This window comes from Drosophila subobscura, chromosome J (genome assembly GCF_008121235.1).
Source record: "Drosophila subobscura isolate 14011-0131.10 chromosome J, UCBerk_Dsub_1.0, whole genome shotgun sequence".
NCBI classification, from domain to species: Eukaryota; Metazoa; Arthropoda; class Insecta; order Diptera; family Drosophilidae; genus Drosophila; species Drosophila subobscura.
In genome coordinates this window covers 11,014,105-11,037,419 of record NC_048532.1, presented here as the reverse complement: position 1 = coordinate 11,037,419, position 23,315 = coordinate 11,014,105, and the positions used below count along the sequence as shown (strand labels likewise).

The following is a 23,315-nucleotide window of genomic DNA, read 5'->3' as shown; positions in this document are numbered from 1 at the left end:
TGTGACAGCTGTTTGAAGGGAGAAGTAGCAGAACAAGAGAGAGAGACAACAGGGCAAGAAATGTGCTCCAACCATTTAATATTATAGCCATTTAATGAGCTTCTCATTGGACTATTTTCGAAGGATTTGGTGAACAAATTCAGGGTTAATTCCACTTAAATCTCCGAATGTCATAAGCGAATTACTATGTGTCACTATGTTTGGCTCATATCTGTTGACTGTATTAGAAAACTCTTTGATATGCACTAGGCATATAACACATTGCCCCTGCATGCCCCGTCCCTTACCCCATGCTACGTGCCCTGGCAGCCTAAGATCCGCATAGTTACCCGCAACAATACAACAAAATTTCGAAATCGCACAACAAATAATTGCCAAAAATCAACGAAAGAGTCAACTTTCATAAAGTTTGATTTGAACATTGAGTAGGAGCTCCGCCCCACCCACACACATCCGTCCGTCTGTTGGTGGCAATTGATAACAGGGCTGCAAAATGTGGCTAAATGGGAAATGTTTTCGAAACTGACAGCCATAATCGCTCAACGCCAACTACTTTGAAGGAGGGTTGAAGAGTGCCAGAGGCAGAAGCAGAACCAAGCCTATGTCTCCCTCAGGTCGATGGACACACCTTCCCGGTTGGTGGGGTATTTATGGGGTGGTTTTGGATGGTTCGTAGCATAAACGGAAACGGAACAAAGCCTCAGACTACCTTTGGGGCTGACTTTTGGCGTCTGATGGAGAAATTATCGCGAGTCACGCAAATGCAAAAGTTTTCTAACCCTTCTGGTGGTGCCCTCGATTACCAGGAAATACAAAATCAGCCAAGAATTGCGGCAAAAGCCACTGAAATGATTGTCTTTAATTGAATTTGCAGGCAGACACTGGAACACTGAATGATTTTTAATTGAATTCCTGTTAAAAATGTTACCCAAAATCCACAAGAATATGGGGATGACGTGACCCACTTGGGACCACAAATTGGTTCACCGTAATACTCACACGACTGCGGCGACGCGCCAGGCGCTTTTTAATCCACTTGAGCGCCCCCTGGCGACGGCGGGCAAAGGACATGCTGCAGTGCTGCCAGACGTGGAGGACGAGCAGCAGGAGGCGATGGAGCCAGACTCCGACCTGCTGGCGCGTGGGCAGCTCTTCGAACATTAAACGAACGAAAACACTAAACAACCGAATGTTGGGCGGGGGGCACCGCGGCAGGCAACTAACATAACACTTCTATTATCGCGGGGAACTAACAGAAGTTCTCCTGGGAATCGGCAGGCAGAATATTTAAAACGGAATTTCACTTTTCACTGAATCCACTTTCGGTTGGCTAGAGGGGCAAAGGGAGGCGTGTGTGTGTTCCCTGCTGCCGGTACGCGGACGGACTCGTTGTTTCTTCAGTTGCGTTTGCGTTTGTTGTTTGAATGAGAATGCGGCCGCGTTTGCCGCTGCTGCTACGGCGAAGGCGACGACGGTGACAGCGGTGTTAGTAACACGGGGAGAAACAGAAAGAGAGAGAGAGAGAGGTTCACACCGAGGCCGGCACTGAGACTCGAACTGAGACTGTGAGTTGCACTTGCGATTGTCACCCAATGATACTCAATAGATACCCTACCATGAGATACTATTGTTAGACAGAGATGTTGGAAATAGGCGATAGAAGCAGCTTTACACACATATAACATAAATAACTACATAAGTACATCCATTAATACATATGTATGTTCATGGTTTAGATATTATTTTAACGAAAGAAATTATAAGCGTATTGTATCTGTCATATGTAGTACGTACCATAGCTTCACAAGGGTATCAAATCCATCGGCTTGTGTACCGTTTCGTTTTATTTTTCTGTCGCCTGGTCGTTTTGTTTACACATAATTTGCTGGCGTGCGTGTGGTTGACTGCGAAAACTACATAAATAATGCAATAAACCGAACTGAAAAATCGAAGCTTAAAACGGGGTTTTTTTGCAGTCTAAGCACATCGCGCACTTTAACGCCGGCCCGGCCCTCGTGTTCGCCGCGCCCTCTCTTTCCAATAAACTGACGCTGCTGCCGCTGCAAACGTCTCTGCCCAAAAAGTCTAGCCTAGCTGTGCACTAAATTTGACTGTCGGCAGCCAAACAGTAACGGCATCTACCAGCAGCAGAGGCAGAAAACGATAGCAAAAGCAACAGCCGGTGAAGGCGAAGGTGGTGTTGGTACGCGTACAGTAATGTGTAGGAAATGCCTGGCCCAGGCACTGTGGTAGCTGAAAGTAGGAAAAGTAGATGTATATGTAGATTAAATAAAGAAAAGAAAATAAACTACTTTTGGGATATGACCCAAATTTATTTCCCATCCGTGGTATCATCGGTAATTTCCACAATCCAAATTGGAAAGATCTATCATGTATAAGCATATCCCAATTATTACGTACATATATACATATGTACGTACCAACATATGTACTACGCCATTCAAACTTAAATATAAATACATCTACACAAGCTATAGCATTAACACATTCCACTCTTACCATATTCAATCCCACTGTGCTTTGAATATTCATGTGCGGTGGGCGTCGCTGGACGATTCCATGCGAAGAAGAGCAAGTGCAAGCGCCGTTATTTTACTTCAAAGCAAATGCTCTTGCTTTTTCAATAGAAGAAGGAGAGGAGACAAAGACAGAAACAGAAGCAGAGACAAAGCCTATGGCGGATTATTGCCGTTGTTGTTGGTAATGGTGTTGCTGCCTGTCAGCGTTGTTATTTACTCGCTCGCTCGCGCCGCCAATGCAATTTGTTGCTTCTTTCGTTGCTGCTCCAGCTACTGCTGTATTACGGTTATTTATTTATTTATGCTAATGTTTCTGCTGCCGACGACGGCGCCGCTGCAGCTGCAGACGCTAAGGCAGCATTTGCATTGTTTAGAATGAGAACAACGAAAAATCGAGAGAGAAGTGGCAGCGTACATATCTGTACAGTAGGAGAGAGACAGCAGAAACAGGGGCTAACACGACAAGTACAGCTCACGCGACAAAAACCCATAAATAAAGAGAGAGAGGAAACATAACTCCGGAAGCCGAGCCTTTGATACCCTTCTAGATAGAACAGATATGGAAGTTTAAGGATTTGGGAATGCGATTCTGAGGGTTTTAGTTTTGTATAGAGACAATAAGACTTTTCTGTGAAACTAAATCTAATAAAGCGTTTCAATACCTTTCATCCCCGTTCCACTAACACAAACATCTGATAATAGTCAAAATATTCCTGCAAAGGGTATACAAAGTGCTCTCATATGGCATCTTATTGCCCATACGACGTTTTCGAATGTTCTCCCATGATACACGCCGAGAAAAAGAGAGAAAGTTGTTGCTGGAGCTCGTTTGTAATTTGGAGCTCTTTCTCATTGCAGAGAAATTGATGAAATATTCTCAGCACGTTCGCTCAGCTACATCCATATTTCGCCCTTTGATGGACAGCTACATAACTGCTCGTCTGATCCACAGGCCGCATATCATATTCATTTGTGGCACCTGTGAAGCAGATGTCGTCGATCAGTACGGTGGGATCCACATGAATTTTGATGCTCATTCATGGAAAACAAAGGCACGTTAGACAACCCTTCACCCTGGCACGGCTGGCTGGGGAAATAAGAAATTTGCAGCAGGTAATCGGAAGCAGTAGGAACAATGAATGAGAATCAGTGCCAATACCAACAGAGTAAGTATACATACATATTTATGCTACAGAGATTGTTTAAGGAAATTTTGAATGGGAGTAAGACAGAGATGGACTGCCTGGTTTGTTTTGTTTTGTTTTTCAGTTTCTTTTTACTTTCATTTAATTTCGATGTGCGCTTTTGTCTCTGCTTCTTTTCCCGTCTTTACTATATTTGCACCACTCACGCAATGCACACACATACATAAACTGTCGCTATTGCTTTTCTATTCTTCTCTCAGGAGCAGCAACAACACTCGCACTCTCACTCTCAGCAAATGCCAAAAGGAATAACAAACGGGACTCTTGCTGCGTAGTTTCCGTATCTCTTTTTTGCACCGTCGGCTAATGGATACCCTATATTTAGTGTTTGTTTATGTGTATAGCATTTCTATAAATGTCATTCTTCTTTTTTTTTAATCACAACTCAGTTTTAACATTTTCAGTTAACGTTTCATGCCAGCCAAAAGTGTGCGACTAATTTATTTGAAACTTTAATGGATGATTGCTGTACCTTAATTTAATAATGGATTCTGTTAATCTGAATAAGAGTATTGAGGAGACCGTACGCTTGGTCCTAAGCAAGGAGGAGCTGGAGAAGCAAACGCGCATGATTCATGAAGTGAAGAGCATTCCCAAGACGCAGTCGTGGAGCTTGCAGAGTGTGGGCGGCTACTTTATGCCTACAGAGGAGATTGCCAAGCTGTCACTGACTCGGCAGGAGCAGCTGCTGGTGCGTAATCTTATTTACGCCTTCTCGGGCGTACCCTCGTCGCACATTAAGCCGGACGCTAACGTGGACCAGATCGCAACGATGCTGCAATCGGGCCTGGCCTTTGTGCGCTTTAGAATCGATGAGGGCTTCAACAGTACCTTCCGAGCGCTGGCCAACGACTCGCTGGTCCTGATCGGCTACTACATCTGTGTGCAGAGCTACATTGAGACCACCAACATGACGGCGAGGTGCGGACGCACCAGTCTGTCCCTCGCCGCCGCCTTGACTGACCAAATGCAGCAGTACTACGACCTGCTGGCCAAGTTGGAGACGGAAATGCAGGAGCGGAAGCTTACTCTGAGGGATCTGGTGCGGCAGGTGCGTCCCTGGATCGCCACCCTGAAGGTGTTCTCCTCTATGGGCCTCGTTGCCCGCGGCAAGAAGTCCAGCGCCCAGATTCTCAACCATTTGGATGAGATCTATCGGCAGCTGAAGCCCAGCGATCTGGAGCTGAAGGAGCTTGCGGCACAGGTCCTGGAGACCGTCAGCAGTGTCTACATGAAGATTGTGCAACTGTGGACACAGAAGGGCATCATCTACGACACACAGCGCGAGTTCTTTGTCGAGGATTCGGAGCGTTCCAGTTCCATGAGCAGCACCCTCCTGGCCCCGGAGCAGTGCTGCCACGCCTACTGGGAAAATCGTTACACACTGCTGCCGGAGCGTCTGCCGGGCTTCCTGAACCCCCTGGCAGCGGAGATATTCCATGCCGGCAAGTACCTCAACATTCTGCGGCAGTGCAACGTGAAGCTGACCCTCATGCAGGCTCCAATCAAATACGATCCCAAGGATCAGGGCTATGTGGATATAATTCGCAGCAGCTACGCGCTGCCGGGAGAGAAGCTGCTGGAGGTGCTGAAAACGGAGCACCACCTAAAGCAGCATTTGGCCAATCTGCACAGCTACTTCCTGCTGCAGCAGGAGGAGTTCGCTGAGGCATTGCTGGCCACCTGCCAGAAGCATTGGCAGAACAATGTGGACCGCATGATACCGGAGATGCTGCAGGGCTTGCTCACCGAGGCGCTGTTGACCATCGACGATCCCTTCAAGGAGCTGCTGCGCTGCCAACTCAAGGACTGCGATGTGGCCACCCAGCTGCAGAAGCTGTTGACTCACGAGCATGGAGAAGACGACAGTAAGGAGGGTAGCAACACCAGCGACGAAGGAGAGCCCCTCGAGGACCTAACTCTCTCCGGCTACGAGGCCTTTGCCCTGCGCTACGAGACCAAGTGGCCGCTCAGCCTCGTCCTACACTCCGAGCCGTTGCAGAAGTTGCAGCTGCTGCAGCGTGTCATCTTGTTTCTGCGCTACGTGCAGCGCCAATTGTCAGCGCTGTGGCAGGCCCCGACCGAGGCCGCCAGCTTCAGCTCGCAGAACGTTCGCTCCACTGCGCTGCGCCAACGCATGCTGGGCAGCATGACCAACCTGGAGCAGCACATCACCCAGGACATTGCGGAGCCGCGCTGGCAGATGCTCACCTTTCTGGCCGACAATGGCCAGCACATTGACGAGCTGCTCGAGCGGCTCAACATTACTTTGGAGGAGTGCCTGCGTCTGGGCCTGCTCTCGGGCGCCATTGCCTTTGTGCGTTCCCTCTTCACGCTCGGCCAGGTGTGCCTCAACTTCTGCGGCGTCGCGGAGACTCCGCTCTGTGACGAAAAGGCCTTCGATGAGGCCGTCTACGAGTACGAGACTGAGTTTGGCAGCTTCCTGCAGAGCATCCTAGAACTGGTGCGGGAGCTCGCCATCTCCACCAGCAGCACCAAAGAGGACGAGCGCCGAGCCTGCCAGCAGTTGCTGTTACGCCTGGAGGCCTACAACTAGCAGTTTTTTCCGTTTTAAATTTGTTTACGTTTCGTTTAATGTTTTTCGTTTTATGTGCCACAGTAGCATGTCACACCTTTGGTGGCATGCCTCCCAACCTAATGATCTATTGGTCAAACCCTTGCCAAATTAGCCGTGCCAACAAATTTTGTAATGTGACAAGCCCCCAAATCCAAAGAAAACCTAAATGCAGGTAGCTTATGCCATGTTTACACTAGGCTCTCCCATTATTTCCCCATAATTATCTCACTTTTGGCTACATAGAGAACATTTTGGCAGTTCTTAGACTACTTGTAATTTCAATATAATTTTGGAAGATATTTTTAGTACGTTCTGCTAAGATCCTTAAAGTCTGACAGATATATGGTGTTTAAAATATTACAAAATGTTTGTAATTAATGTTATTTATTCAAATTATTAAATGTATCCTGTTCAAAGTTTCTTAAGTTTAAGATTGTAAAGGAATGTATTGTATGTCCTTTTAAAGCCCATAACACTACCCACAAAATTGTAGTTTAAGAATGTTTCTTGTGACTTTGGCTACATGTTTCTACATCTACTTTATGTTGCATTTTAGACTTATTAATGGTAATTCCTACAATTTTTATTTAGTTTTAATATTATATTTATTTCTGGGTATTTTAAGGCATTTATTTTGTAGCAAAAATCAAAGCTAATTAAAATTTATTAAATTATCATAATGAATTTCGTTGTGCAGGAATTTTTCGATCTTGTTTCCTCAAGCTTCAAAGATTTCTATGCATGATCTATAGCCACAGCTCAGACTCTAAACTTTATGGCCCAGAAAACCCCATTTATTCTGAAACTGCCTGCAGTATCCTAGTGTAAACACAGCACCGTACTCGTGCAGCCACCTAATTGTGGCACCTGCAATGCGAACTGCACTTTTGGATCGCTGCGGCCCCATTGTGCGCCGCTCACAATGGGCGTGAATAATCGATATACATATGAGTGGTGTTTGGTGGTGCCGTGTGGTTAATTTCTGGGCGCACACCGGCGGCGGCACTGCTTATGCCCCGTCACGGTGGGGCTGTGGCTGGGGCGCGGCGTGCAACGAAATGCTGCGATTTGCATAGGATCGTAAATAATTTTAAATGGCGGTAAACAGATTTTGATGCAGTCTCCGCCTGCAGTCCGACTGTCTGCCTGTCGACTGCCTGCCTGCCAATTTGAATTCAAAGGCCAATTGTTATGTAAATGCACCTTGCCACAGTTGCAGACGCACGCAATGCGCGGCAAGTTCGTGGTGTGCATGAAATTTGTAATAATACATAAATAAAAGGAAGAGAGAGAGAGAGAGAGAGTCTGCACAGAAATCACTTTATACTTATCGCTTTAAGGACAACAGGTGGTCCCCTTGCCACAGACACAGTCGCGAACCGTTGGATGATGCAACAATATTGCTGGCTGCACTCGAAAATTATGGTAAAGTTCAGATACATTTGCTTCCGAAATGTATATGATTATCTGCTTGCCCGCAGACCAACCCAAACCCAAGCCGATCAGCGCTTTAGCCAGGCCCCACTTACACATGTGTCCGCCTGTCTGTCCGTCTGTCTCTCTGCCTGTCTGCTTGTGATACGTGGGAAATCCAACAGATGATGATGGGTTACATGATTGGTGGGGAGGCAGGTTCATTAAACCCACGGCACGCCCTGCAGATGACTTCATTTGTACATTTGTTGAGTCTACAAATGCCACCAGTTAGCAGCGGAAGCAGGGGGCTTCAGGGTTCACTAGGTGCCCACCCGAATTTAACGAGACTTTTGGGGCAAACGCAAACAAAAAGCCAATCAAGCGTGGCAAACAGAGTTCAGGGCTTCAATTGCGAACTTGAAACATTTAATGAACAATCGCTAAGCCTCCTCCGATCTGTTACTCTTCGTTTGTGTGTCCGTATTGGACTGTGTTGTGTCTGGCATTGTGGGTGCATCACTCGGACGTCCCGATTCCGGGCGCACGCTGTACAGAAACTCATAGCCAAAGTTGCACTCGTATAATTCCATATTCTTGACCTTCTCCTGGTACCACAGCAGTCGATCCGTGTTGCCGCCCAGCGACTGATCCAGCAGCTGGCGACGTTTGCGGCCACGCTCCAGGAACTCTATGTAATCAATGGGCTTGAATTCGTTGAATTGTTTCAATTTCTCAAAGGCATCCGCGGCCACCTTCTCATACGGCTCGGCCATTGCCAATTCGCGCTTGACGCGCTCCTCAATCATTTCGCTGCGCTGCCTGTCGTGCACCTCGGCGGGCAGGATGCGCGAGCGGATGGTGTTGATTTCGTTGTCCAGCGTGGACAGCAGCTTCGCGTGGGACTCCTTTTTGGCTGCCTCGTAGCTCAGTTGCTCCTTCTGCAGCGCCGTCTCGCGTGCCAGCTTCTCGGGATCCATTTGCTTGCGCGACATGAGGATGGTCATCATCCGATTGAGATTCAGCTCGTCCCAGCGCGCAGCCATGCGCTCGTTGTAGGCCAGTCCGGCAGTGGGTTTGCTGCTGCCACTGGCAGGGGGTTAAAGCAGATTCAGTTGGCTTTGATTTTGCTGTCTAAACTTACGTTTTCTCCTCTTCACCATCCGCTGGCTTCTTGCGACTGTTCAGCTGCTCCTCGCGCTCAATGCGCTCCATCTCCTTGCGTACATCCTCCTCGGCCTCTTGTTGAGCCTCGATAATGTCCTTGTTGAGTTCGTTGTACTTTTGCTCCCATGCCTGTATGTCAATCTTGCGACGCTCCGCCTTCAGCACGTAATCCATCAGCTTCTGCAGCTCATTGTCCAGGGGCACATCGTAGCTGTGTGGCAGCTTCACCATGCGAATGCTGCTGTTGTAGTCCCCAATGCCGAGGATCTTGTAGGGTAACGAGGGTCGATGCTCGGTGATGCCAGTGATAATGCCACCGCCGAGGATCTCAAGCAAACAGGCATCATCGTCGCGAGCTGGGGGGAGCTTTGCGCTTTAGAATCTTTCTCTCAGACAGCGATCAGCTTACCCAATATATCCCACACCTCCAGTATCCCATCGATGCGGGTTATGTACAGCACAGCGGGACGCGTTTCGCTCCAGGACACAGCCGTGAGATCGCAGGGTCGCTTCCGCCAGAATATAGCCGAATAGGGATAATCCTCCTTCCACAGCGCCATCACCGTGCGCCCAATCGAGACGAACAGCTCCGGGTAGAAGGGATTTTGCGCATACAAACCACCGGGCCATCGTGCACCATCGCAAACTGCACCGAACTGTTGACAATCTCCTTGGGATCAGCTTCCGAGTACATGCCCAGCCACTCCACACGATGGATGTGTCCATAGAAGGTGGACAGAATCATGGACTGCCGCAGCGTGGGCGGATCCTTGGACACCAGCGTTGTGGGATAGTTGGCAGGGTTCTCCATGATCAACTTGGGCGTTGGCGTGCGTATGGAAAACACCGAGGTGTCCGCTATGATGCCCGTGAGTGGCTCATTGAAGTACAGATTGTAGGTGGGCTTCAGCACCTGCCCCTTGAGCGCTGATTCGCTTTGTGTCAGCTCCTTGGGCAGCATGCGGTTGCGCATTTTATCCTTTTCCCGCTTGGAGCTGGCCTCCAGATTCCAGAAGCTGACAGTCCCATCAAAGGCGCAGGTTATAAAGAACTTGTGCTGGTTGCGTGTATCCGGATCGATGTGCACCTTGCCAAATTGATTCAAATAGAATTGTTTGCCCAGCCAATAGATGCCCGTGATGGCGCCCTTGGGTGAGTTCTCCAGCGGTGACATGGTCGCTGGTGCAATCTCCACATCCTCATTCAGGTCGAGGGTCCAACTGAGAAATTCCCCAATCATGGTGCGATATTTGGCTTGGGCAGCTGTGAGGTACTCCTCCTCGTCCAGCCGCTCGCAGCGTCCCTGCAGATCCCAGATGACTATCTGCCCATTCTTGCAGCCACCCAGCAGCAGATCCGAATTAAAGGGACAAAATGACAGCGCTGTTGTCTCGATGGGCGACTTAAACTCCAGCTTATAGTTGAGATTATCGGCAAAGCTCCAGAGCAGCACGGGATTCGGCTGGAGTACAGCCTGCTCCACATAATCCACTTTATTCGTGGCCAATTCGATGGTAGCCGGAGTGCTGAAAGCGTAGGACACGGCAATCAAACCCGAGAGCCGCGGATACCAGTCATAGCCGGCCACAAAGCGTTTGTTGCTCTTCGAGATGTTGGCAAAGCAAATGAACTCCTGGAGGAACTGATTGGTGTATTGGGTGACCTGTTTGTTGGCAATGAGCATGTAATCGTCGCTAAAGAAAGGGGAGAACTATAGGTTACGGTTGTGGCAAGGACTCTATCACCCACCGATAGCTATCAATCTGATTAAAGTCGAGTGTGTTGAGCAGCAGCTTGATTTGGTCAGACATTTCGGGTGGCGGCTTCACGGGCAGCTCCTCCTGATCATCGCCCACAGGGCTGGTGGGCTTGGGCAGCTTGCCAGCCTCATCCTCCTCCACATCGGTGTCATCCAGCTCCAAATCTGTGGAACACACAGCTCAAATTAGTTTGTCTACAAATGATTCCCGACCTGCACTTGCCTCCTTCATCAATCTCGTAGAGATACTGCGACCAGGCATTTGAGGGGAAAGTAGGATTCGTTTGCTGCTCGCGATGTATGAGCGCCGGAGCAGACTGCACAGCGACTGTTATCCTTCGACGTGTGACATTATCAAACTTGACATTCTCATTGGGCAGCAGCTCGATGACACCATCGCGCACATCCCTAGCCAAACGATAGTCGAAAGCCAAATGCTTGGGCTCCTGTATGGGATACACGCTCTGAATCTCCACATCGATGGGCTCATCCTTGAAGTGCTCCACCAGGATGGTCATCTCGTTCTCGGTGCCCTGACTGACCCAGCGACGGGGCTTCTTGCGCAGGCGCCGCTGCATGCGCCAACGCTCGAAGGCCTCCATGTTCTGGATGATGCCCATTGCCGTTTTGGCATCCTTGGGGCTGGAAAAGAAGATGAACGGATCGCCCTCGGGCGGATCTTCATCCGATTCGGTGAGTATGGGACAGAAGCCAATGAGCACGTAGTTATCCGGATGGAAGCCCTTGAACTGTTTCATCAGATCGATGACATTCTCCAGCTCCTCGAAGAGTATGTCCCGCAGATCCTTGTATGTCACCTGCTTCCAGGGGAACTCCTGCGTGACATTCACACCCACCTCAATGTGCATGCTCTTCTGCACGTTCTCACTGGACAAAAAGGAAGTGATTGATTGAGTTTCCCCTTTTGATTTTCTTTGCACTCACGAGACCATAACCTTCTGGCAGCTGGGCAGCGACAGGAGCGTGCGCCAGGACTCGTGCACATTGTACAGCTGCCGCAGATCACCCAACTGCTCCTCATCCGAGTCCGGCTCTATGAACTTCTTCAGATATGGCTTTGCGGGCTTCGCCGTCAGCGGTGTCTCCAGCACGCTCTCGTGTGCACCGCCCTCCGACTCCGCGGGCGGTGAGCCGCCCAGGTCCAGGTCCAGTGTGGTGCCAGAATCAGCATCCATTATCAGAGCAGTTCGTTCACACCGATTTTTTTTTTTTTTTGGCTGGCTCAAATGTTTTCTCTACTGACAAATATCAACTGGAAACCCAGTTACTGTTATGGCAATACGACACAGTCCATAATACTAGACTGGGGCATGCGCACCCGTAGACACTGAGAGAACATTTTAAGGTTTCGCTTACAAATCGCAGGAGTTGGGAACTTTGCGAGGATTCTGGGATTTCTCTTTAAAGTTTTTACCGGCTTTTAGTGAATTTATAGCCGGAATAAGCAGCAGCATTTCATTGGCTGCCTTCTGGGTAGCTCTCGCAGAGTGGCTTAGCATTTAAGGGTGGGTTTTGCAGTCTGTTATGCACTCAAAGAGAGCGAATCACCACTCTTTCGCTCTCTCTGTCTTTCTCCTTGCACTTCCCAAGCAAAGGTAGCAGCTTTCGAGTTGGATTAACACTTAGACCTATAATTCTACTTGCAAAACCTTCAGTTTAAAATAAACTTTCATGGCCAAGCATTAAAAGTTGACTTTTGCTTAGATTTATTCATCAAATTAAATGAATCTCTCAATTTCCTCCACTTTTCCTCTCAGTGTCATTTCTCCCATTAAACTTTTTGTTGAATTTCTCTCCATGGCGATGCTAGCGCCTCCCCTCTTGGCCACCCTGGCAACCCTGTCTGCAACGCACAAAAACAGAATTAAGTTGAAACATTTTCACTCATTTACATGCATCCGAATGGCCAACTCCGACTGCGACTCCTCGCATGGCCAACAATTTTTCCGCAACAATTTTGAGTGGGTGATTGCCTTGTTGTGGCGCTGTCTGTCACCGTGCCAGGTCTTTGCCTCTGTGGCTGAGTCGTAGCTGTCGCTTGTCGTAGCGGGGGCAGGGGACAGGGGACAGCGGCGTTTCACATCATTATCTCTGACCAAATACGGAACTATGCGCAGAAAACAAAAAAAACTCAACGCAATTGTGTGTCACTCAAGGGGGGGCCAACAAAAACTTCGAGCTCGAATCCGAGCAGCAGGCCAAAAATATGTGTTTCTTGTGTGATCTGTGGCAGGCAGCCAGCGCGCCAGCGAGCGAGCGAGCAGCTTGTTGTCCGAGTCCCAGTGCCAGTGGCAGTTCCTGACCCTGCCATTCGTCTTGCCATCCCCGTTTTTTTTTGTTGCGGTTCAACAAACGAGCCACAATGGAAAGTATTTCTCTCTCTCTGACGAACGCACTACGCAATCGAAATCGAAATCGAAATCGAAAGTTCTGCTGATGGACAGCAGCTGCGAGTGCAATGCACTGAGCGGTGGCAGTGGCAGTGGCAGTGTGGCACTGTGTGGCATGCCACCCAACCAACGTGAATGAGTGGCACACATTTAATGGATGAACGTCGCTTCACTTTCATTCTGGGCCCAGCCAACTTTCGATTTTAAATGCAATTTATGCACCTGTCACTCCAGCGCAGTCTCGAGTCCAGTCTCCTTCGCTGATAACTTGCAACTCCGATTAGCCACACCATTGGCTATTGTCCGGATACGTTACTGGCTGGAGTCGCTACCGCCACCGCCACCGCCGCCGCCACACAAAGGCAAATAAATCACTGGACAAATTGTTGACAAAACATTTCGTAATTTAAATAAAGGAAAAAAACAAAACAAAACAAAACTGGCGGCTGCCGATAGTCTGCTGCTGCTGCTGCTGCCTGCCGTTTTGCCAGCCGATAGTTGGTGGCATGCAACAAATGCAGACCCGAACGTACCACACAGACTCCACAGCCAACAACTTCCTCATCCGTCCAGGCACAGGCACTGGTCCACGGGCTCAGACCCAGACCCACAACAATGACGACAGGCGCAGCGGCTGATAATTTTTCTGATTGTGCCCACCTCATACTCGTATGTGCCACTGCGGTGTATGAGCTTTGCCAAAGCTGCAACCAGTGGCAGGCTCCCCCCTTGACCTTATTGAAAACGACGGAAAATGGGAGAGGTTAAGCCAACAACTCGAAGTTTAGATACGCTCGGGAAAGGGACAAGATTCATCAAAACAGCGAAGGGTTTTGTCCAGAAATGTGAGGAATTTTTGAGGATGTTTTGGAGATTCTTTTTTTATGATATTTTGGGATATATTTGACTGGGTTTTGGATTTTTTTAAGCACCTATTTTCACATTTTCTTATGATATTTTCCCAATATGTTTGACCATTTTTTGGCTGTTTAAAAGTCCGAAATAACTTTAATTTGCTGACAATTTGTGTCTTCTCTTTGTACCTAACTTAATTCTTAACAAAATCTTAACTTTCCTTGCACTTTTCCACCCATTCCAGCCCTCTCCCTGACTGCCTAGAGGGTATCCTGCTATCAAACACCTCAAATCCTTCATAATCCCCCCACAAACAACAAAAAACCCACCATGCCACATTCGAGGCAGTGGCAGCAAGCGCAGCAAGCAGTCAAACCAACAGTCGGGAGTTTGTACAACTGGCGACAAAATGTTGCATGTTTGTGTCGGCTGTCAACGGAGCCTGGGCAGGAGTCGACGCTGCCACCGCTGCTGTTGTTGCTGCCCCACCGATTGCCGGAATGTATGCAAAAAGGTGCTAAAAAGATCAGAGGCAGCGATTTATCTTCATTTGCATTTGACGTCGCTTGGCTGTGTGTCAAAAAGGTGTTAAGTGCCAGCCAAAAATCCAACTGCGGCGCCGCTTTTGATGGCAAACAGGAGGCAGGCAGGCAGAGAGAGAGAGCTGCAACCAGTAGCCGATGCGCATAATTTTCTATATTTTACAACTTTTTGTGGTAGGCAAATCTCCGTTTTTTTCACACAAAGCACATCAATCCGGGCCGCCCAATAAGGCGCCAGAAAAGCAAACGCCAAATGCCCAAAAAGCTAAAAGAAAATTCAAACACAATTGCCGGGGCTTCTAGCCCGAGTCCGTGGACCAATAGCTGGCCAAGAGACGGCGGCTAAGCGTTAGATAGTCGCACCGATAAAAGGGACATGAAATTCAAATTTGAGTGCCGGCAAAATTTCGCGACTGGAGCGAACTTATCAGCCGACGAGTGAAGTGAAATTTTGCCAAACGGCTTCCGTATTACCAAGCAGCCAACCAACCAAGCCAACCAACCAAACGATCGACCAACCGAACGACCGACGTTTTGTGAATTATGTGAGAAATTTGTTAGTGGGCTAAATAGTTGACTGTTACATGTGGCAGAAGGAAGTTGTTGCCCATAGATTTCTGGGTTTAGATTAGGCGCTCGCCATGGCAAGCCATTAGAGCAGAATCACAGTAAAATAGACCAAGCCCGAGGCTGTTTTTAATGCTAATATTTGCTGTTCAATTTCAGTGTTTTTGCAGCTTAACGTTTGACTAATTGTTGTACAATTTTTGCATAATTTTAAGCAGAGAAAAGCCTTTGATTGGTGAAGGGAAAATTGCTGAAAGAAGACACGCGGCAAAGGTTTTAAAATGACTTTGAAATGAGGAAAATGCAGGAGGTGTAAAGGCTGTTAAATTTTGTAACAAATGAAAGTAATTTATGCTGGAAAACAACTACTAAAATGTTATATTTTATAGCATCTAAGGAAGCTGCAAGTTGCGCTTAATTTCTGTATATTTTCAGCAGATTTTATAGACATTTAAGCAGCGAGATCTTTGCGAGTTCCATTTCACATTTTATTGCAGAGTTGCTGCTTAATTGTTTAAGTTATTTGAGCTCCGAAACACCTCTTAAAATTATTTATTTTATAACATTAATGGAGAGGAAGGGATTCAACTGCAAGTTCCGCTTTTTTCCATGTATTTCCACCGATTTATTATATATTTTATGCAGTGATATCTTTGGTAATTCCTTTACCCCATTTCCCCTTTTATTTCCACCTCGAAAATCTCCTTTAAATCTGCTTCAATCTGCACATTTTTAAACCCCAAATGGCGCCTTAATTCCAAGTGCTATCCATCAAAGCTACTCTTTAGCTTGACAAAGGATGCACCCAGCTGCCCCCACTTCTCGTATCCTAATGGCAATCCTCTTAGGCTTTGATAAAACTTCCAAAATTAGACTACTGCCACTTCGGGATTGTAATTGGAATTAGCAAACAGAAGAGCAAAGATCGTGGCTGATTCGCCGCTCTGTGGCTTGGCAGCTTGGCAGTCTGGGAGCTGTGACAGAGTGATAATCCCCGGAGAAATATGCACACAGAAAAATTAGGTATGCATGTGCCTGGTCCCCCCCTAACGGCCCAAGTGGAGGTGAGGCTTGGCCATTGTGTGGCATATTTAAAGTTGTAAAATAGCAAACAAAACACGTTTGACCGACATTCGTGACCAAAAAGTGCGGCAGACTGGGGGCAGGAGGAGGAGGAGGTGGCGGCTGGAACCAGGATTTCAAATTTCAATTTCGATTTCGATTTCGCTGCAGCGCGGAGAGCGGCGACAAATGTGGTCCGGCCGCTGACCGTGTGACTACTTTAGCAAATGAAAATGCTACGGGAAAAAAGTAAGGAAAAAAACAACAACAACAACAACGAGAAAAACAACAACAAACGTAGGAAGGTTGACTGAGGCAAACGCCAGAGTGGAAATAATTTATGATGCACTTTTTTTTCCTCTAGCTGGAACTGGGACTGGGACTGAGACTGGGGCTGGGACTGTGACTCTCTGCTCTGCTCTGGGGTCTGCACTTTGGTGACTCATGGTGCGCCGCCACCAGCCGCCAGGTGTCGCTCCCAACAAAAGTGAAACCATTCTCGCGCGCTCGCTCGCTCGCTCTCGCTCTCGCCCTCCCTCTTTCAGTGTTTGTGTGGAGAGACCCTAAAATATGGCGCATTTGATATTTATGATTGTCTGCGTTTTAGCGTTTTAATCACATAGCGAGGAACCGAGCGACCGTTCGGGGTGCAGTGACCCCACAACCCACGTGGAACGGTGGCAGCTACCGTATTTCGCGGTGAAAAGTGCCCTAGCAGTGGTTTGCCAGTGGTTGCCTCCTCTCGAACTATGTTAAACAGCGAAATCAGGCAGACTGCAGTCTGCAGCTCTGACTCTGACTCTGACTGCAGGAGCAGGCCCAGGCTCATGACTTTCAGCATCATCAAGATAAAGCGCATGACATACGGCGACAAGAAGCTACCAGAGCGTGCCGTGCCGGGAGGAGGTCGCCGATCGTCATGGCCACAGCGGTTGTCCAACAAAACTGGGGACACTGCAGCTCAAAGGAGCCTGAGACTGAGACTGAGACTGAGACTGAGACTGAAGCTCTGCGGCCTGGAGTCTGTGACCAAATTTGGTCAAACGTGCAACAGCCGCAGCCGCAGCCGCACGCTGTCAAAGCGTTTTGTGTGTGGCGTAGAAAGCGAAATTTTCTCTCTCCTCTCCTCACCACTGAGGTAATCCAGGCTACTAAACTGCAAGAATTACGAGAATGTGCCAAGCAAAAACTGCCAGAAAGAAAATGAAAGTCTTCTTCCCCAACCCCTGCATAGATCTCAATTTTTGCATAAAGAAAATCATTTTAGTGCCATAAATCATGTTGGCCAAGTCAAGGTCCACTCCTGAGAGATAATTTGATATTTGATAATCGTTTGTGTTTCCTTTTGCGATGACATCACGAGGCATCAGCCAACTCTCTGCTTGTGGCATCTCTGTGCTGCGATCATTACGATCTTGTCAGGCACTGCCGCAAACGTGGCAACATCAGCATTAACGCCAGCCATTGCCATGCCGCAGCGGCCCACGCGGCGCATGTGTAATCAATCAACTGACCAACACGGAGGCCAAGGCAGAAGCAGCAGCTGGGAGCCACTAATGGTTGCTGCAACCACAGTCTCGGTGCAGGCGAGTGTCAGGGGCATGCCCCACGAGATGCTGTCTTGTGGTGCGTTGCCATTAGAGGGCGTAATTACATTTTTATTGAAGAGTCTCTCTCTCCACACACACTCACAGGTGTTGCATCTGCCAGCGGCAAGGAGCAGCTCCCATGAAAATTAAGCCGCGTTTCCGGCGACAAAGCAACATTTACATGCGACGCCCCCGTTGGCGATTTTAATGATTAATTTTCCCACCCAAAATTGCAAAATAAATGACAGAAATTTGCAGGCGTTTTGTATGCCCTTTCAGGGCAAAAGAACGCTTAAGCAGTCAGTAACTGGACGTTAAATCTGCATCGAAACAACTTAATCGCAGTTTCGAGCTGCCCAAAATTGTGACTCCCAAGTGCAAAAGTTCTGCGCAAAGCTGCCGGGCAGGGTGTGTGTCTCTCTCGATTGATATAAATCTACAATTTTAATTTTATTTGGCAGCAATTCGAGTCTATATATGAATGCCGTTTGTCGATAAACATCGACGGGGCACGACACAGCAGCCGCCAGCCGCCAGCAGCCAGCAGCCAGAATTGATCTTGGCCAAAAACGAAACCCAAACGACGCTGACATTTTCGTGGGTGTGGAGCGCATAAAAAAGGTCAACTGGCAGCAATCAAAATAGTTGAAAATAACTCAATTTTCTGGAGCAATTAACATGGTGCTGCCACAGTCAGAGACACAGCCACTGGCGCTGCCAGATTGATCTTTCCTCTACCCACACACACATTTCTTAGGCGGCAAACTTGAATGCAAACACTCATTAATCGTGGCAACACACACACAGACGGAGAGGCGGAGAAAAATTGCATGTAATTAACAGTTAATAATCAAGCGAGGAAATTACGTATACGCATGCGCGACCGAGTCGCAGCAATTAATTTTGCCATCGATTTTTGAGCAAGCATCAGCATCCATCGGTGGCTCTTTGGCTGGCAGCTTGCACCCGCAACGAAAGTTTTTGCGGCATTCTTTGCGCTCGAGTCTTGAGCGAAATGAAAAGTGAAATTATTTATTATTAATGAAATTAATATATAATCATGTTTGGGCGCGTATGCTGCCTTTTTCTCTGACAGCAGCATATGTTAAAACACAAAAAAGCGACAATAAATAAGCAGCAAAATGAGCAGCCAGGCAGCCAGCCAAGCAGCCAACTACAACACGTTTCTCAGCTTCTCAGCAGCTACATTTTGGTTCAGCATTAAGAAAAAGTTCACTTTCGTTTGTGTCCAAAAATTACATTGTACATGGGCCAGTGCCGGACCCACAACCAATCCCACTCGCAGTCGCTGCTTCCAGCTACCCATCTTCCATCATTTATGCTCCTCTCCATATGATAATGAACACGTAAAAATGTACAACAACAAAAAAAAACCAGTTGCTGCTGCACCAAAAATCATTGCAAATCGCTGCCAGATGCTGCTGCTAGCCCAATAAAAATCCGCAGAGGATGGCCGCCTGCAGAGACAGGGAGCGAGCAGTCTGAAGGTCGCATTGTCACAGAATCCGCTGCTCAGTCATAAATATCGCCTGAATTATGAACTTGGCTGCTGTGAAAAATGATCTGCCACAAAAAGTGAACAACTATTAAGAGCAAATGGATGGCCGCAAGGAACAGAAGGCAGCGTGCTACATCATGTCATAGAAAGAGCCAGACAGGAGTGGCAGACAGGAGTTTGAAAGTGGCAAAGACCAGAGAGAGAGTTGCACTAGAAGGAGTGTAATTAGGCAGTGACTTAGCGGCACTTAAACATGACTAAAGAGGGGCAGGAATGCCACAAATAATTATTGTTTAAGTGCATAAATTTAAAGCGAAGTTGGACAAGCCTTTCCCTACAGTTCTGCACATTTAATTATCACTCAAACTCTACCCAACATTCATCAGCATTTCCTCCACTTGAAATCTTTTCAGTGTATTCAAATACCCCCCACTCTCCGCTTGTGGTCGTGTGTGTGCCATAAACCATTCGCATAACTAACATACAACTTAATTTGGCTTAATGCCTTTTCCATAAATTGCACCCTATAAAAAATCAAATAAAAAGTGATGCAATTTCCCCCCTCAAAGAAAGTCCATTGCGTTACAAATTAAATACGAAAATTTATGCAATTTGCAATTTCCTTGTGGCCTTTTTAATTAAAACATAAATATTTATATGGAATATTTCACATCGTACATCGCGGCCGTGCGGCTGCCACACATTACGGGCACTCCGGACTCGCTGCGAGTCTCAAAATTAATTCAGCAAATAAATAATAAAATCATTTACAATATAATTGCAGCGGGCCAACAAAAACACTTTCACCTTCGCCACGAAAAATATACCAAAAACAGACAGGGGGCAGGGGCAGGCTGCTGTTGCAGGTGGCAAGCGGGTGGCAGGGTGGCAGGGTGCATGGAGGCGAGGTTCAGGCCATTGCTGGTTTTTATTTATGCTTTGTGGGTGTTCAACATGCAGCATTTGACTTTTTACCACTATTTCGGCCCCCAACCACGACGACGACGACGACGACGTGGTGGCATGCCACATGCCGCATGCCGCACTGCCGCATAAACATATTTATGTACAGCTGTATTAAGGCGTACGTACTGGCATTTATGGCTATCCCAGTGCCAGCAATTAGCAGCAGCCAACAAATAACGAGAGCCACAGCCGGAGACGCTGTGAAATTTGTGCCTCGAAAATTGCATTTAATTTCGCTTCACTCCCACTCAAAACACTCAAAACACTCATTTCGTTCGGCATTCATTCAGTCATTCACGCTGCCATCTTTCTGGGTAAATCTTCTGACAATAGAATCTAATCTGCGTGGCATTTTGCACCTGTGCACATTCGTTTAATTAACCATTTAGGCACAGAGTTTGATTTGGGCGCTCAGCCCATACATAAAACATACAGAAAACCTCAGAGATATGGCAGCGGCAGCAGCAGTCTGTCTGTCTGTCAACTGATTTGAGCAGATAAAAAAGTTTTCAAAGCTGCGCACACTGCACAGAGAATTGTGGAAAATCTGGGGGCACATTTGGTAGCTCAAACCGCAATATTCACGCAAACTCTGTAGCGGATTAGAAACATATTTAGCAGAGGAATTTCGCTGGAAGGTAATCCGAAGCCCAACAGCTGCCTAAAGTACTGCAAAATATTTAAGCAATATGGAGAAAAGCCTAATGATTGGAATGCCTAAACAGAATGTGAATTTGCAGGCTTAAAAAATGAGCCAACAAGTGAGCAAATAATATATACAAATAAATAAATATCTAGAAAAACAATTAAAGCCACAAAAACGTATCGATTTCTACCAAAATATGTTTGAAACTTAAACCAAATAAACTGTAAACAAAATGCTGTAACTACAGCAAGTCTATAAACAGATTTAGCACATACAAAATCAATTCCTCAGCTCTGTTTTACTCCACTTTACTCTCTATATTTATATGCCACATGCCCGCTCTTATCCAAACAAAATGCCCATTAATTATACAACAATTGCCGCCCCCTTTTCCTTACACCTAGCCCTGCTGCAAGGAACAATCAAAGTAAGTATCGATTTGCAGGCAGGTGAATGGCCATTCAATAATAATTGATCCAATGTTCAATGGCTTTGGCTATTGGCTATTGGCTCATAACTCATTACCCAAGTGGCTGGCCGGGCCGGCACACCGAAAATGCCAATGAACTTTGTCTTATCGCGTCTGAATTCCGCTTAGAAGTTGCCATAAAGAAACGGAAGCGTCCACAAGTGTAATTTGCGGCCACTTGACATGCATATCCAATGCACAAAGAGAAAGAGAGAGACAAGGCAAACGAAGGCCATTCATGGACAGCGGACAACGGACAACGGACAGCGGACAGCGGACAACGGACAGCAGATCGCAGGGAGATCGCGCGGCGGCAGCATCTTGAGGCATGGAGACCGCCAAAGTGCATGCTCAAAACGCGTTAAACGATGATTTAATGCCAATAAATAAGTGTAAACGTTCATTACAGATAATTAATGTATCTGCCACAGAGGTCAAAGTGTCTGCCGAGGCCTGTCCGTTGTGGTGGATCTTTCGGGTAAAAAAAAGTGAAACTTCAATTAGACGGAGCTTAACAGCATTATGGCGTGGACGATTAAGACTTAAATTACGTATGGGATTGGGGGAGTAGGATCTCAGACTGGGACTGGTGCTGGAATTGACATTTCACCTGTGCCATCGTGGAACGTCACTGCCTGCCATTGATCTCTCTATACACCGGCGGGGGCATCCGTTCGTAGTGTCTGTCTGCCTGTCTGTGTCTGCCCCAAATCCATGCAACAATCTCAACAAACTACAGGCTGACAATGTCGCCCAATTCGTCTTGCAGTTTTCATGCCTAGCGGCTGGAAATTGTTCGTCTGTTGGTCTCCCGTTTCAGGCTTCAGTTTTCGGTTTTCAGTTTTCAGCGCTCCGTTTTTTGTCAGTCTTCGATGGTGTTCGGTTTCTTGGCCACTTTTGGCCTCCTGCCTTTTCAATTTAAAATGTAAATCAAGTGTGAAAAAGGCAAAATGTGCAGCGAAAGTGTTGCAATTGCAATTTGCTTGTTGCAAATTTTTGACATTTTCTTTGCTTCGAGGCTGTGTATTGATTTATTTTGATTGTTAATCAATTTGGCCAGCCAGCCAGCCAGCCAGTCGCTCTGGTAATAGTTCAATGAAATTATAAATCAGTCGAAGCGGCAGCAGCGACTCCCCAACTCGTCTCGCGCCTCGCACTCAACTTGATTCGCCGGTTGATTGTCGCCTTATCGAGTGTCGGGTCTGCAAAAGGGGAAGCAGCGGGTGTGGAGTGGGTGTGCAGTGGAGTGTAATTCAAGATAAAACCCGCAAGAATGCAAATGACACACTTTTGATAGCTTTTGGCCGCTGGGCAGCACTCGCACTCTTAACCCATTGAGGGCATGCAATGGGAAAGTGCAACATAAAGTTAATGAAGCTTTTTCCGCTTCAGTTTCTACAGTTAGATAATATCCTGCCAGCTAAAGGATTAACTATTCCATAATAAACATTCTCCCATGCCTTTTTCTACACTTCCTTAAGTTGTTCCTGCCATTCCAAGTATTTCCCCATTAACCTACGCTTTAACTCTTGAAAAATTCTTGCATTATGCACAGGAATTTCCAGCACCCAAAAGCGAGGTCCCAGAATGCCATCTTATTGGGTTAACCTGCTCACATGGCAGCTGTTCATTTGTCAAGCTGCATCTTTGGTTGCTGTGTGTGTGGGGAGTTGTGTGTAGTGGAATTGCCACAGAAATATGCCGTGGCAGAGGTTACAGGCGCCACGCATGCGCACACGCGGCGCACACACAAAAATGCACGCAAATTACGCAGCCATAAATCATGGGGGAAGCCACTTTATGGCCACGCTGCTGCTTCCTGGGCTGGGCTGGGGCACTTTTGTTTTGGTTTTTTGTGGGAGTAGCCTTAACTGTCACCGTTGCTGATTGCCGGTGGCTGCCACTGATGCCACTGGAGTCGCTGTTGTGTAGATTAGCGAGAAGCGATAAGCACACATAAACTCAAACTCAAATAAATTGCAAAGAAAGTGGATGCTGAGGCTGAACATCGGGCCAATGAATGTTGT

General features: G+C 47.3%; 3 protein-coding genes across 4 annotated transcripts in view; 1 reads left to right on the top strand and 2 right to left on the bottom strand.

Annotated features, from left to right (window-relative positions):
- Window positions 1–23,315, bottom strand: part of LOC117895708 (pleckstrin homology domain-containing family G member 4B) — an 88,024-nt gene that overhangs the window by 45,267 nt on the left and 19,442 nt on the right. Inside the window, exon 2 of one of the 2 annotated variants that reach the window (XM_034803558.1) lies at window positions 1,795–2,253. In XM_034803558.1, coding sequence (XP_034659449.1) covers window positions 1,795–1,797 — 3 coding nt within the window. In that variant the 5' untranslated portion in view covers window positions 1,798–2,253. Of the gene's footprint in view, window positions 1–999; window positions 1,418–1,794; window positions 2,254–23,315 lie in introns of those variants that run through there. The other variant, XM_034803556.1, reaches the window with a different exon arrangement.
- Window positions 4,172–6,473, top strand: LOC117895711 (gamma-tubulin complex component 2 homolog). Its single transcript, XM_034803562.1, has one exon. The coding sequence runs from the start codon at window positions 4,230–4,232 to the stop codon at window positions 6,300–6,302; it is 2,073 nt and encodes a 690-aa protein (XP_034659453.1). The 5' UTR covers window positions 4,172–4,229; the 3' UTR covers window positions 6,303–6,473.
- LOC117895710 (WD repeat-containing protein 63) lies at window positions 8,180–11,917 on the bottom strand. The gene is given in 7 exon segments (XM_034803561.1): window positions 8,180–8,825; window positions 8,881–9,259; window positions 9,313–9,510; window positions 9,513–10,597; window positions 10,653–10,827; window positions 10,886–11,550; window positions 11,608–11,917. Coding segments are annotated over 7 exon segments (3,399 nt in total). The 5' UTR covers window positions 11,859–11,917.